At 55.5% G+C, this 14813-nt stretch overlaps 6 protein-coding genes across 6 annotated transcripts; 2 read left to right on the top strand and 4 right to left on the bottom strand.

The window, feature by feature from the left end:
• Positions 1-329: 329 nt before the first annotated feature.
• MAM_03559 (C-type cyclin) lies at positions 330-1774 on the top strand (the record flags this gene model as incomplete). The annotated part of the gene is made up of 3 exons (XM_040822358.1): positions 330-553; positions 613-820; positions 905-1774. The coding sequence occupies 3 exons, from the start codon at positions 330-332 to the stop codon at positions 1772-1774; spliced, it is 1302 nt and encodes a 433-aa protein (XP_040679501.1).
• A 222-nt stretch (positions 1775-1996) lies between these two features.
• Positions 1997-3925, bottom strand: MAM_03560 (phosphoinositide 3-phosphate phosphatase; the record flags this gene model as incomplete). Its single annotated transcript, XM_040822359.1, has 1 exon — positions 1997-3925. One exon carries the CDS (start codon positions 3923-3925, stop codon positions 1997-1999), a length of 1929 nt encoding a protein of 642 aa, XP_040679502.1.
• A 1139-nt stretch (positions 3926-5064) lies between these two features.
• Positions 5065-6357, bottom strand: MAM_03561 (putative protein family UPF0121; the record flags this gene model as incomplete). Its single annotated transcript, XM_040822360.1, has 4 exons — positions 5065-5600; positions 5721-5944; positions 6158-6173; positions 6285-6357. 4 exons carry the CDS (start codon positions 6355-6357, stop codon positions 5065-5067), a joined length of 849 nt encoding a protein of 282 aa, XP_040679503.1.
• Positions 6358-7753: 1396 nt separating this feature from the next.
• MAM_03562 (Nuclear distribution protein pac-1a) lies at positions 7754-9349 on the bottom strand (the record flags this gene model as incomplete). Its single annotated transcript, XM_040822361.1, has 3 exons — positions 7754-8965; positions 9051-9219; positions 9312-9349. The coding sequence occupies 3 exons, from the start codon at positions 9347-9349 to the stop codon at positions 7754-7756; spliced, it is 1419 nt and encodes a 472-aa protein (XP_040679504.1).
• Positions 9350-10929: 1580 nt separating this feature from the next.
• MAM_03563 (retinal dehydrogenase 2) lies at positions 10930-12467 on the bottom strand (the record flags this gene model as incomplete). Its single annotated transcript, XM_040822362.1, has 2 exons — positions 10930-11265; positions 11319-12467. 2 exons carry the CDS (start codon positions 12465-12467, stop codon positions 10930-10932), a joined length of 1485 nt encoding a protein of 494 aa, XP_040679505.1.
• Positions 12468-13057: 590 nt separating this feature from the next.
• Positions 13058-14518, top strand: MAM_03564 (Zn(2)-C6 fungal-type DNA-binding domain protein; the record flags this gene model as incomplete). Its single annotated transcript, XM_040822363.1, has 1 exon — positions 13058-14518. One exon carries the CDS (start codon positions 13058-13060, stop codon positions 14516-14518), a length of 1461 nt encoding a protein of 486 aa, XP_040679506.1.
• Between the last annotated feature and the right edge of the window lie 295 nt (positions 14519-14813).

Genomic DNA, 14813 nt, shown 5'->3' on the forward strand with positions numbered 1-14813 from the left:
AGGCATCAGGCCTGATTATCTAGCTTTTTCCCTTAGCCTGCTGATACCTCGACTATTTTTCCTTGTCACTCAATGTCTTATCACGAATAGTGGATAAACGGATGGATACCTTTTGTATTTTCATTTTGCCTACGGAGTACCACTCTGCATGGAAGTTGAACAACCGGCATTAAACGGTGCTGTTTGCTGCTGTAGGGTAGGCAGAGAACCCCCACGCGTGACGAAGCCGCCTTGAGTTACGACACCAACCTTGGCTCGGACCCAATCTACGCTCCAACCTTTTACGATGAAATACATCACCAGCGCGACAAAAGAAGGAGAAAGCGATAATGGCACGCCCAAGCGCCGACCCTGTACAGGCAACGACAAACGGCGACTCTCATCCCGCGAGGATCGGTCCTCACCCCGGCTTCATCTCCAGCTCGAACCAATACAGCTCCGAAATCAAGATTCGCCGCATGCTTAAGGACAATGACTGCGATCCTGCACGAGAGGACAATTACCGCCTTCAGGGCGTCCAGCTGATTGAAAGCGTGAGGGAAAGTCTGCAGCTGTGCGTTCCGCCTCTTTTTGTCTGTTGATGTGCTTGAACTGACCGGTTGTGCCCCTTAGCCCTGTTCGAACCTTTGATACGGCATGCACCTACTACCACAAGTTTCGATTAAACTTTCGTGCTCTCGAGTACAGCTACTCAGACGCGGCCCTGGCTTCATTATTTGTTGCATGCAAAGTAGAGGATACCATAAAAAAATCCAAGGACATACTGGCTGCTTCGCATAATCTGAAGAACCCCGAAAAGACGCTCGCCCCCGACGACAAGGTATGCGTGTGCATGCCTGTGTTTCTACTCGCAGATTTCCCAGAAACGCCCAGGGGACAAAGGGAAACTAATAAAGGGACATAGATGTTCGATTCACCGGGGAAAACCATCATCGGGCTGGAGCGGCTCATCCTCGAGACGATAGGCTTCGACTTCCGCACACGATACCCCCAGAAGCTCCTCGTCAAGGTGGTTCGGCGAGTGCTGGGCAAGTCATCCGCCAACTCGCGCGACTTTTTCGCCACCGCATACGCCATGTGCATCGACATGTACAAGACCTTCGTGCCCATCAAGCGGACTACCTTCTCCATGGTCATGGCCGTCGTCGAGCTGACGGCGCGCATGCGCGACGAGCATCTTGACCGGGTTCAGGAGTTCGCGGCCAGCAGGCGGCAGTATCACCGAGATGCCGTCATGGAGACAATGCTCGACCTGCTCGATCTGTATGTGCAGCATCACAAGTCGACCAAGATTGGCGCCCAGGTCGACCTCAGCAAGTTCATCAATATCAAAATCCGTCTCAACACCGACTTGGACAGCACCGCCAAGCCGAGGCACTTGTACCATTGCCACAGATGCGAGGTTGAACAGGCGCACCCACTCTCGACCACGACGGCATCGGCTACAGACCCTGCGAATGCTTCAAACCACTGGCCCGTGGATGCATCTATCCGGCGGACGGCACGCGGTCAGGACGGCACCATGCGGTTCGTGTTTGACCCAGAGGCGGCGAAGAATGAGCAGGAGACGGTGAGCCACTTCTTCAAGGATGAGTACGAAGAGTATGAAGTTGAAGTCGAGGAACCTGTACCACCGCCGGACAGAGACGAGGGCTTGCGGGCAAGGGGAGGATACAGCGGCGGCTACAGAGATAGGGGCGATCATCGGCGCGGCGGACCGTATGGCGGCTATCGCGGAGACCGGTATCACAGGGGACGGGGGCGATATCACTAATGGATTATCACCAATGGACACAGTATTAATGTCTCGTGCAAATGCCGGATCCAACAAGACGGGTGGAAAACATTGCTGTCAAGGACACTGTTTCCCTGCGTGTATATATATTGGCCGACCGCGAGCCTGTATAACTACAAACCGCAACGCATCCTACCGCTTCGCCAGCAGCGACAAAAATAACATCACAGAACCGAAAAGCGTCTGATATGCCACCTTCTCCTACTTCTTCCCGGGTTCCTCGTCTGGCACCAAATCCTCACCCCCGGGCCCCGCAGATCTCAAGCCCTCCAAGTCGTCTGTATCACAGCTCCCGCTCCCGCCGCCGTCGCCGTCGCCGTCGCCGAGACCATGGCCATCATTCGACCGCTCCACGCTCCTCAGACTGCTCGCACAACTCACATCAGCGCTCGCCTGCGTCTGCACCCTCAGCCCCAAATCCCTCTCACTCTTACCGCCCTCCCCGCCCGGTGCTCCCCTCCAGTCCGCGGCCGCAACCTGCGGCACGGGCTCTCCCTCCCCTGGCTCGACAATCTCCTCGCCCCCCGCGCCGGCATCGCCAGCCACCCTCCACACGACGCTCATCTTATCCAGCGCCCTCCATCCCTTCCTCGATGAGCCCTTGAAGCCGTCCATTGCCTCCCACGCTATCGTGAACACGCCGCTGTCATCTGCCTGTCCCTGCTGCTCGGGGCCTCGGCCTTCAAAGAAGACGTTGAACCACACGTGCGCGACGGCCGATACCATAGTCCAATTCAACCTCTTGTGAGTGCGACTCCGCTGCTCCAGAGCGACATTCACGTCGCTATTCGGTACGCGAATCGGCTGCGCTGGCTTAAACACCACCTCCAAACCACCCGGCAGCTCGTCGTCGGAAGACGACGCGCCGGCTGCACCCTCCAACGCAAGGTTGCTGCTGCTGCTGCTGCTGCCGCTACCGGTCTTAGACTTGGCCTTTTCGATGCCGTCCCCAAGGTTCAACTGCACCTTTTGAATCAGCTGCGCCCCCTTGCGGCCCAGCTTGCCCTTCGTCTTGCCCCCCTTGGCCTCGTCGCCGCTTGTCTCGCCAGCAGTTTTCCTCTCGACACCCGCGGAATTCGCCTCGTCAGCCAGTTCCACCTGCTCGGGCACCTTGTCCGCGGCGCCGACCGAGTATCCTGCCAAATCCCGAACCACGTCGACGAAGCCGCTCCTCGGCGGCTCGCCCGGCTCCACAACCACCCTCTCCCTGGCGCTGAAGGCGTGAAACTCGCGGACCTCCTTGCCGTCCCTCACGAAGCCATTCACGCCAATCTTGACGCCGCTCCGCAGGCCCCATACGTGGATTTCCACAATCTCAACGGGCCGATCGACGTACCGCTTGCCGTGGCGCGTCCAGCGATCCACGTAGCTCACCCATCGCAGCTGCGAGGGGATCGACACGCCCGGCCCAAAGCCCGGCTTCATTCGCCGCTGGGTAAAGCGCGCCATGGCGTCCTTTGCCGTCCAGCCCTCCTCCGAGATGAGGTAGCTGCAGGATATGGTTCCCGAGCGGCCCTTGCCGGCCTTGCAGTGGACGACGACGACTCTTTTGCCGTGCCGCCCCCCGGACGGGGCAGGGGCAGCCTTGGCGGAGTCGTGCCCCGGCGACGGCGACGGCGACGGCGACGGCCCCGAAGACGAAGACGAAGACGGCTGCACGTCCAAGTCCCCGCCGTGCAGCCAGTTCCTCATGCTCGCCAAGATCATGGGCACCAGCCGAAACGGCGGGGGCTGGTGGTCCGGCCACGGGTAATGGCGCACTCTGCCGTAGACAGCGTCGTCGGGGTACCCCGTGCCCTCGGCGCGGAACTCCCATATCGCCCAGTCGTCGCCGTGCTCGTCCTCCAGGAAGGCCTTGAGCCTGTCGAGCGGGTTGCGGTACGCCACGCGCGGCCACGTCTGGGAGGGCCCAGATCTAGATGATTTCCATCGCGTTAGCGGAACAGGGCCCACGGGCACGTCGACGTCACGACGGCGTTGGCGAGGCGAGGCGAGACGTGCATGGCAGGGGAGGGGAGGGGAGACGACGCACGTGACTATTATAAACTCGGTGACATAGCACAGGTCCAGCTGTGCCTTGGGATGTCTCACCCTTGGCCCGGCCACAATCTGTCGCAGAATCGAGGCCATGGTGTTGTGAGTGATGCCGCCGACCACGAGGGACGGCCGCCAGTCATTTAAGGCCTGGAAGTTGTGGTGTCGTCTCGTCGGGCCGTGACGCCGAGGCTGAGGCCGGGTGGTGGGTTGGCAGCGCAGCGGCAGCGGGCTTGATGACGACGAATGGCGCCAGTGGCTGCTGTTGAGCGTAACGGCAAATCCTGGATCGGTCCCGGTCCCACAATACGTGCCAACAAGCAAGATCAGACAATCAGACAGGCAGACAACGGGCAGCTCAGGAGAGGGAAAAAAAAATAAAAATAAAAGAAAAATTCCCCAGGCAACTGCTTAAGTAGGTCTCCAAGTGAGCTTGCACGTGCCGTTTTGCGTAACCGATGGGCACATGCGCGTCTCTGCACTGTCGAGGCCAAATTTCGTACCGCAGCGTGCGCCAGCTCAAAGGAAACTGATTGAGCCAGACAGCCGGCCGATAAGTTTTGGTTACCCGCGCTAGTGTTTGCCGCAACAGGACAAAGATTGCTGGCCCAAGTGTGTCGCATCAACTGCATCGACGTCATCACTCCCTGCCATCAGTCCCACCGACAATGTCACGTTCTCCGTACTCTCACGCGAAAGGACCTCCGCCATCACATGGCTTCGAGCACAATCATTCAAACAAACGAGCTGTGTACACATAATAGACAAAAAGCAACCAAGACACAACAGCCTGGGAAACAAAGTCCTCCTACGCAGAACAATGACCCACCAGCCGCTTTGAACACCAGAGTCCATTTGAATATGAATACTCCAATCACCTTTCCTCCGCTGCTACACATTTGCCCATACTTCGTAACAATGATGCAAGCCGTTTGTATCGTGTCTTTTGCCATACCATTTTTCGACACGGGACGCGTCCCTCGTCGGCTCCTGATCTCCTCGTCTCCCGCATCCCAAATCACCGACACAGACAAGTCTGCACTCATCGATTACCTTTCAACCTCAGACCAGCTCGAGCGAGTCAAAAGCCATTCCTGGTCCCAATGCACCCAGGCTGCAGTCGAGTGACTAAGCCGTCACTTATTACAAAGAGAAGAATCCTGAGCTCCCTGAGTACTGTGACATGACAGCCTGGCGCAAACCCGTTTGTCATTTGCCACAGTCTTGCGTGTTGCTTACGAGGTCTTCTTGGCAGGGGCGGGACCGCCCACGAACCTGCTGACCTCAGTAGCATCGCGGAATTGTCGTCCAACACTCTTGACAGTGTCCCAAGCTTGGCGAGCGGCGGGGGGTGTACCCTGGGCACCGACAAGAGAGTCGATCCTGGCCTCGAGTTGCGACATGGAGTTTTGAACGTGGGTGCTCTGTGAGTAGCGGGCTCGGAGGAAAGCAGTGTACAGAGCAATCAAGATCCAAGAGCGGCGCTGGAAGAGAATGGCTGATAGCAAGATGCGGACCCAGAGCAGAATCTCAAGTCCAGAGACAACGGACATGGAGGCGTCGTAGTATTCCTTGACAAAGGCACCGATCCTATCAGCCAGGGGGTTGCTGACACGCTTGGGAGAGGCACCGTCGACTGCAGGGGGAGGCGGCTGGAGGACGGGAATCAAGTTGGCGCGAGTGTATGTTGCCACGTGAAAGATAGAATAGACGCAGTAAGGAAGGAGCGCGAGCGGATACTGAGGAGAGAAGAGCCAGACGAAGGCCATGACTGAATCATCGTCCATGTTAGCAAGCATTCTAGCTGCACCACAAACATGCCGGCCAGGGATTGTGTGTTGTGTGCATTGGGCAGTCAAAGTGACAATTTGGCTCCAGTGGGAAAACGTACGCAAGTATTGGATATTCTCATCGGACATGAAACCAACGATGCCACCCGGCATCTTGTTGCCAGTCTTGGCTCGAGCTCGCTGGGCCTTGTAAACGACGATGCCGTAAGTGACAGCGGCAGCAAGGAAAGAAGTACGGTAAGAAAACTTGGCCATGCCGCCATAGTAATTCATGCGCAGCCAGGAGAATCCATATCGAATGGTGGTCAGAATAAGAGTCATATGCCTGCACGAGGTGACGGGTCAGCCTCAAATCGCTTCCTAGTCTACTATTTCTGGAACCTAGCTGAAGTTGACAAAGTTGACCGAGCTTTCGTCGCACCGTCGAGGCGGCGGCTGGGCAGCTCGTGACACGACGGCCAAATAAGAAGCTGGCTGTAGCGTCGAGGTGGAGGGTCAAGAGAACGGATGCGGAGGCGCAGGCGAGGTGTTTACGTACCCAACGAACCAAGCGACTGTATCAAGCCAGATCAGTAACCTTTGAATCTTGGCAGCAGCCATCCATCATGACATGAATTGACAACAAGGCCGGCGGGGAACGGTCTGGACAGGTTTTGGAAACGTACATTGCAGTGTCTTGGCCAGCTGCAGCAGCCTCTCCTGCAGAGGTTGGCTGGAATTAGGTGGAGGAGGAGCCATGCTGGGTTTTCAGATCGTTGGAAGATACTATGGCTTGCAGAGAAGGTATGCAGCTGTGGTGGGTGAAGATGAGGTTGACGGGTTGACGACGGGACTGCAAAAAAAAAGCTGGCGTTGTGTGCGGCCGACGGCGAGGTGTGCAGTCTGAAGAGCCAAAGAAAGCCAAGTGAGCAGTGAGGTCAGGGTGGTCAAGGTGGTAAAGGTGGCCAAGGCTGAGTTCGCTGCGCTAGCGTCGAAGCCAGTTGGGCGGTGGGTCAATGGTCGGAGCTCGACGGTGTCGTAATGGTCCGACGTTGATGCAGCTAAAACACCCAAGGGGGAAACGGGGTACCAGCAGACACGGCGGCAAACGGGACGGCGGCCGACGAAAACTTGGAGAGAGGGGGGGAAAATAAACTCCAAAAAAAGGCGAGGGACGAGAGCTGCGAAACGTACTTCTATTCAACCTATGACAAGCTCGTTGTATGTTGGAGGAGCAGAATGACGGGCGGGAACATTTGAGCTGGGAGACGCGAGTGACGCAAGACCGACGGAAGATCTTGACCCAAGGAAGTCTGGCACGGTGCGTGCTGGGCCAAGCACACAACCGCCGGCATTCGGCTGCACCTGACTGGCCGACGTTGAGGCTAGGGAGGAGGCGGCGTGGCGAGGCTGTTCACTGAAAGGACCGGCTTGTTGCTCCAGAGACATGCTTGGGAGTACCTACGTACTTACTCTCCCTGCTTGAGTACCTATTGCTTACTGTAAGTAGGCACGGAGTACTACTAAGTACCCAGTAGGCAGCCGTTACCGCCCATCTTCGCGCCCTGTACTCCGATCCACGATCCACGATCCACCAGTGGCCACAAGTGCGCGCCGAGCTAACATGTGGAACCCGGAGCTGCTTGCAGTCAATCCTAATCTCAAGTGCCTGCCTCAGAGGCCGATGAGGAGAAAAAACAGGGCCTTAAACAGCTGCGTTGGGCTTCGAAACGTTCAACGGTGCTCGGTTCCGCCACCGACAAGTTACAACTACTGCTAGTACCACGTCGACGCCACTCAACACGCAGCACCACCAGCGACTTTTTGGCAGTGCTATCTTGCAATCCACCTCGAATAGTTACTAGTAGGGAAGTTGGGCTTTCTAGCTTATGCCGTGCCTTGCCAAATTTCGAACAGACCATCTCAACGCCCGACCGGCAAAGCCAACAGCAGCAACCAAAATCCGGCCGCCTACGACATTCTCACCGGTCGGCACCGTTCACTGGGCGTCCCGTCGGCATCCCAGGCGGTCGCTATGCCGCAGTACATGCGACAGCGCGTATTTTGTTTGCCCAGTGGGCGGGATACCATTTGGCATGGCACGAGTAGATTCCTCGCTTGAATTCTGTCATCATGCTGACGTGCTCTTGACCATCTAATTCGCCCATATCCTGAGCGTCATGTCGACACTCCCCGTTGCAATAACACATCGTATCTGCTCGTCCGAGGCCCCGGCCGGCCCTACACTCCTTTTCAAGCCCCCATCGTTTTCTGATCCTTGGCCTTGGTCTTGCGTACCGTTTCCATTTACCGACCCGCCGTCCTTTTGGATGCTCGGAGCCCATCGCAGGCACGTCACAAAATGCGTGTGAGCTTCATCCACCACCTTGACGCACTTGCCTTCTTGGCTCAAGTCCCAGCATCGTATTGTCTTGTCGTCCGCACACGAGAGCAGGTATTTGCCGCCAGGGTGGAAGACCAGCGATGACACCCAGTTGTCATGTCCCACCAGAATCTTGAAGCAGATGCCGCGTCCGTCCCATAGCCGGATACTTTTGTCGCGGGACCCAGTAGCCAGGAATTCGGCCGAGCTGCTGGCCGGCGGTGGCTTCTTAAGACCGGCCATCGATGCCAAGTGCACGTATGCTGATGGCGGCGCAAATGTGCAACAGCCAACCGCGTTTTCGTGTCCAATGAGCGTCAGTTTGTTTTCCGGGTTAGGAACAGAGATATCCCAGAGCCGTGCAGTGTGGTCACTGCCGGCCGATATGACAAACTGTCCGTCCCCTGACGGGCAGACGTCTCGTACCCAATCAACGTGACCTCGCAGGGCCTTCAAGCAGTAACCGGTTGCTGTGTCCCATATTCTCAACGTTTTGTCCGCGCTAGCACTGACGAGCAAGTTTGCAGATGACTGCGAGCCCCCTGACCCAGATGATATAAACCGTACCGCGCTGACGCTGTGGTCATGGCCCGACAATGTTCGAATATTTTTGTATTGATCTGACGGGTCCCACAGCTTAATGGTGAGATCTGAGCTGCATGACGCCAATAAAGTAGCGCCTCGAGGCCCGCCGTAATCGAGGCCCTTGACGGCACGCGTGTGGCCTTTGATTGTTTGCTCCAGTTCGCCCAGCTCCCAATCCCAGATCTTGATTGTGCAATCGTCGGATCCAGAGGCAATAGATGAAAATCGTGGGTGGAAAGCAACACAGTTGATCATCCCTCGGTGACTCTCTAGCGTATGTCTTGAAGGTTTTCTAGGTAGCCACGACGCGGGATCTTGGTTTCGTTTTGACAGAGAGCTCGGTGTGGCGTTGTCAAGCTCCGACTGAAGCGATGCGTTTCGCGACTCGAGGTCCATTATCTAGCGATGCGTTCGCCGAGGTCAGATGACTGCCGACGTGATTCGATCCAAGGCCAAACGATAGGATTGCGCGACCAATACACACCTTCTTTTGCAGTCGCACAATACTAGTCCACTTCTTCTCGAGGAGCGTTTCATACTTCTTTTCGGTGGCCACATCGTATACGTCTTCCCCGAGGCCGACCTCTTGTCGCAGCGCAGCAGCTGATTTCGGCAAGTTGTTCGCCGACAGGTAGGCTATGATGGATTTGTGCCTGCAAGTCTCCCGCATCAGTCTCGGGCCCAACAATCCCAGTGCCGCGTTGCCTGCATCGTCCATGTCGCTGGGCTCTCCGGTTGTACTCACAGCTCCTCGGCCTGCCGAGTCGGCAGCGTACGACTCATTGTGCCCGCGCTATCTTTACGGCTCCGAGGGGGTTGGCGTCGTGGCCAAACCCTCTACGGCACACGACTACCGTTGCAGAGAAGGATGTATGGTTCGTAGGATGGCAGAGGTCGATGTCGAGCAAGAGGCGGTCGGAGGCATGGGAGTGGCGTGAGCGTTGGTCTCTGCTGGTCGGGAGACGGCCCATCAGCCCAATTTGCGGATCGCGAGCCTCTCGACTAAGGTATATTTTGCGCAGCTGGCCTGCGTATGCGTAACGATAATCGCAGCCCCCGCAGCCCGGCTTTCAGCGACGAAACGGAGCTTGCTACGCTGTGTGAAGCTTCCACCTGGGCTCGCCTCATGCGGGCTGGAAGCGTGGCCCTCCACGACGGCGGGCCACCATCCCCTAAACATCACGTGGAAAGGGGTGGTGCTACCCTAACCCTAGATAGGCAACCAACCTCATCTATCAGGGCGGTCAACTGCTTCCTGTCCGCTACGACTCCTTTTCCAAACCGCTCAATATAGATGTTGCTGTTGATGAGCACGTGTTTGGAGGTGTAGCTATTGGTGCTATGAGAATGGAAGCTGCTGAGAGCACAGCAAACGCAATGCCAGCGCAGTTCACATATGATCCGCTTGGTGGCTGCTGCTATCCGATCCGGATTCATGGCTTGACCGAGACTCCATGCAGGAGTTCCAGTGGTCCCTTTGATTCTGGGATGCAGCAGTTCCTTCGAGCATGGAAGAGGTAGAAAATATGGTATTTTACGGAGGGAGGCATTGAATGGTCCGACCTTATCCGCCAGGATGCGAAAGTCGTGGAAGCAAGGCCGTTTGTGGTTCAATTTTGCAACGAGAATGCGTTCCGAGTCAGATGCCGTATTATAGTCGCAGTTGCACGAGGGTGCTGACTCTGCAGACATTTTTGAAGAAGGCTTGCGCGCAGAGATGCAACAATTCTCAAAGACGAAGATGGAACAAAGAAAGAGATAGAGATACCAAGAGGAGTGCGACGTTTGCTTCTCCCCGGTCCATTCCACGGCTGAATTTAAAAGCCTCCTGGTAAGCGTCGGCAATTTGACCCAGAGACGGCCGGCGGCAAGTCTTTGGGAATGAGCAGCTCATTCTGGTGTGTGTGATATAATCTGAGCCATACGCCGAGGCTGGATTTCTCCTACGAACAGCCCATCCGAGGCAAATTCATACGGCAACTCGAGCGGTGACAGGGCAAGATTACGACGGGGAAGTTGTCACTCTGAAGCAGACGATACCAGTTGACAGCATTATCACACCATTCCTCTGACACTTACAATATTTGTGGTCTACACCTATGAATAACCTAGCTTCCTGGAGCTCTATGGCAGGAAGTGCACTGGTCCGTGTCGGGAAGAGGGCGAAACCCAAGTTGATCCAATACTGGCATGGTTTCTGAGGAACGAGTCTTTTGCTCGGAGACAGGCACCTAGATGACACGAGTCGACAATGAGAGCTCGGTGATGTAATTGCAAAGTTGAGTTATTTGTCATTGATCTTTGCAGTTCACCATTTATTGTCCTTCTCTGGAAGATGCTATCAAAGCCGCCTTGCTACGGAATTAAAGATTCGTTGACAAGTTGACGTGGACAGCCTTTGTCTGCGTGTAAGCGTCGAGAGCATACTTTCCAAGCTCCCTTCCTATGCCTGAAGCCTTGTAGCCGCCAAAGGGGATGCCAAAATGCGAGTCTCCAGATGAGTTGACCCAAACCATTCCGGCCTGCAATTTTCTCGCAATGGTATGGCCTCTCGAGATGTTCTCTGTGAATACAGCTGCGGCCAGGCCATACGATGTGTCGTTCGCCTTCGCCACAGCTTCAGACTCGGTTGCGAATTTGCCAATCACGACCACAGGGCCAAATATCTCCTCTCGAACAACCGTCGCATTTTCGCTCGCCTGAAAGTGTTAGATGCTCATGTGTGTTGAAATGCCGCGTCGCCTCTACATACCTCAGCGAAGATGGTCGGCTCAATGTAATACCCTTCTCCCTCAGCTTTGCGACCACCACTCAGGATCCTCGCACCCTCTTTGCGACCGGCCTCGATGTAGGAGAGAATACGATCAAATTGGTTCTTCGAGACCTGCGGCCCGTGGTTGACATCTTCCTTAAAGGGGTTACCAATGACTGTACTCTTCTTGGTGAACTCGGTGAAAGCTTTGACAAAGTCGTCGTAAACCTTTTCGTGCACGTAGATTCGAGACGTAGAAGTACAGACCTGGCCGGAGTTGTCCATGATACCGACGTGGGCCCATTTTACAGCTTGATCCAAGTCAGCATCTTCAAAGACAATGAGAGGGCTCTTGCCACCGCATTCAAGGGTGATATTCTTGAGATTTGTTGCTGCATATCGCATAATCGCGCGACCTGTATTTGTGCTTCCAGTAAATGCAATCTTGTCGACATTGGTATGCTCAGCCAACGTCCTTCCAGCAACGGGTCCGACACCCGGAACAACGTTTATGACGCCAGGCGGCAGTCCAGCTTCCTGGATCAACTTGCCGAAATACATGGCAGATAGCGGAGTTTGCTCAGCCGGTTTCACAACCACCACGTTGCCGCACGCCAGAGCAGGCGCAACCTTCCAGGCCAGCATCATAAAAGGAAAATTCCAAGGGATGATTTGGCCGCAAACTCCCAGCGGCTCTTGGACAGTGTACGCAAATTTCGCGGGGGACGTGTCGATAGTATCGCCATATATCTTGTCTGCCCAGCCGGCATAGTATTTGAAGACATTGTACGACTCGTCCAGATCTGCTTCAAGCGCGACAGAGTATGGCTTGCCACAGTCGTAGGCGTCTATGGCAGCTATGAGTTTGCGGTCGCGGTCGATGAGGGAGGCCAGTTTCATGAGAAAATCGCCTCGCTCCACGGGGGGGAGCTTTGACCACGGCCCCTGGAATGCATTGCGAGCTGCTTCAACAGCCGCGTTGACATCGGCGGCAGACGCACCGGCCAGGCTGAGGACTTGTTGCCCGGTGGCGGGGTCGACAATATCAAACTTGTCGCCAGACGCATGCTCGAATGAATTGTTGACGAACAAGCCTACGGGCTGTTGGTACTTGACGCCGTTTGGAAGGGTGATGCTGATGGTCGACATGGTCGTGTTGATTGGGAGGCTGTAGTTTGAACGTGTTGAACATGGAAAGGAGTGTCACTAGGAAGGCCGAGGATGGTCTTCCAGGACATTGTCCGTTTTCACCAGTTTCAGCTGATGGTACAGCATACTCGAGCCACGCAACGCAATGCGGCACCAATTGTGGTTACGAAATGTGGAATTGCCAAGCGTGGATGAGTACGAGGAGTCGAAGTACGGCAGCGGAGTTTGTTGGAGGCCAACCAGATGATACCCTGGCAGGTGTCAACTGCGAGCAGGGCGCTAACCGTATCTGGCAAAAAGATAGGCACTGCTAAGCAAGGCGGGGTATCTACAATGTATAATGTAACGCGGGGCAGCCCCAGGGCCTGCCGGTCGCCCAACGTGTCAAAGATTCCAGTGGGTCTCAGACGGATACCCCACCCACGCCCTGTCGACCCCAGCATGTTACCGTTACGTATTTGCAGCGCGATGCATGTTCAAAACCTGGACAAGCTTGGCCGGGCCCTCGCACGTCGGTTTCTCCTCCTCAATGTACAAGCCTTGGACCAATTCATTACTTCTTTTGGCAACAGTATCGAAGCTGGCGACCGATGGACAGCTCCTGCAGCCCTTCAACACCAGCCAATCGGGACTTGCAGAGCCATGAACAGTCCATAGTCTTGATTCGGCGCCGCAGAGTTGTCGAGGGATCGTGCTGGACTTGTCGAAAACGCCGCGTCAAATGCGATGTTCGAAAACCATCATGTACGAGATGTCTCGATGCAAGGAAGAATTGCTCTTACGGCACTACCCCTCCTCTCAGATGGGTCGGGGACGTTTCGTCCCGCAGTTGTCTCGCCAGTCTCGCCAGTCTCAAGAATTCTTCTACATTGAGTGGACTGGGCGTGGCCCGCTGGTCGCCTCCCAGTTCCCAACCTCTGGAGCAAAGCGAATCGAAGCTATACTTTTCTAATGTCGTGCTACCTCGCTTTGTTTTGAACGAGTCGATCGAGCGGGACTTGGACGACGTCTTGCAAAACGAGACACTGATTGGAGCCATCACTGCCGTTTCTCAAGCGCACTACGCTCGGTGTTCCAAGGTAGATGTGTATGATGTCTCAACCGTCCGAAAACTTGCCAGGCTTTCCGCGATTGAGGCCTTTCGCCGGTGTTTGCAGCAAGGCCTGCAGTCCGACAGCTCGGCCCAGAGGCTCTTTGCCACCAACATCCTGTTCTGTATACTTGATGGCATGATCGAGCCATCCGACGAGTACAACTCTTCGACATGCCATCTACGCGGCGGATGGGCCATACTTCACAAGTGGCCGAACACTCCGACAAGAATGCTTCTACAAGACGGTCTGCAAGCACACCTGCTGTCGATTTATGCCACCATGGATCTTGTGCATGCCTTGCTCGGTGGCCACAAGCCCTTCTTCCAGTCTGCCATCTGGAATATGTTTGCTCGTCTTCAGACTTGGTTCGGCAGACTGCCAGCTGGTGACAAGTTTCTGGGGATTCTCGCCGCCTTCTCAGACATGGCATCACTGGGCAACGTAGTCCACCTTGATCAGTCCCTCGATAGTGTAAGCCTGGTGTCGAAATGTCTGCCTGGAATCGAGGCTGCCTTGTCCCTCGAAGGCATGCAAGATGCCCAGGGGAGTTTGGGCCGAACAAATACGCCCTCGCCTTCTCCATGGGCAATTTTCTGCTCCATCTACATTATGTGCGGGGTCATTTACTTGCAAAGGGCTGTGCGGTCGCGACCTGCGGACGACGCAAGAGTCCAGATAGCAGCTCGACACGGGGTCGCAAAAGTGATTGATCAAAATCTTCCGGCGGTCATGCGTCACTGCATCGTCTTCCCAGTGTTGATCATTGGTAGTCACTGCACCTTAGCCCAGGATCGTGAGGCCATTCTCCAGGTACTCTCTCCTACTAGCTCCTATCTCAGCTTTGGAAACATGCAATTGATGGCTGATTTCCTGAGAGAAACCTGGGCACGAGAACAGACCAACCAGACTTGGTGGGAACTTTTTGCTCCGTTATCCGAAAAGGCTTTCCTCTTCTGACCGCTATTGTGGACGCTGCCGATAACAGCAAAACTCTTCATTAAAGACGATGCTGGGCTTTTGGAAAGCCTGCGAATGAATACGGGGCCTCAAAATTCCAACGAATCAAAGCAGTAGGGATCACGGGTCCGACGCTACGCGCACAACCTGTACCGATTTCGGACTTATCCTGTCGTCCCAAGACCTGGCTTGCCGTCAGGGGCCGTTATCCGGGCCACCCGTGGTTCCATCGAGCCCTCATTTCTCCGACTGAAACTCACCTTTCCGGATTAGGGATACATTTGGGCATTGCATG

Source organism: Metarhizium album (genome assembly GCF_000804445.1).
Source record: "Metarhizium album ARSEF 1941 chromosome Unknown scaffold_7, whole genome shotgun sequence".
NCBI classification, from domain to species: Eukaryota; Fungi; Ascomycota; class Sordariomycetes; order Hypocreales; family Clavicipitaceae; genus Metarhizium; species Metarhizium album.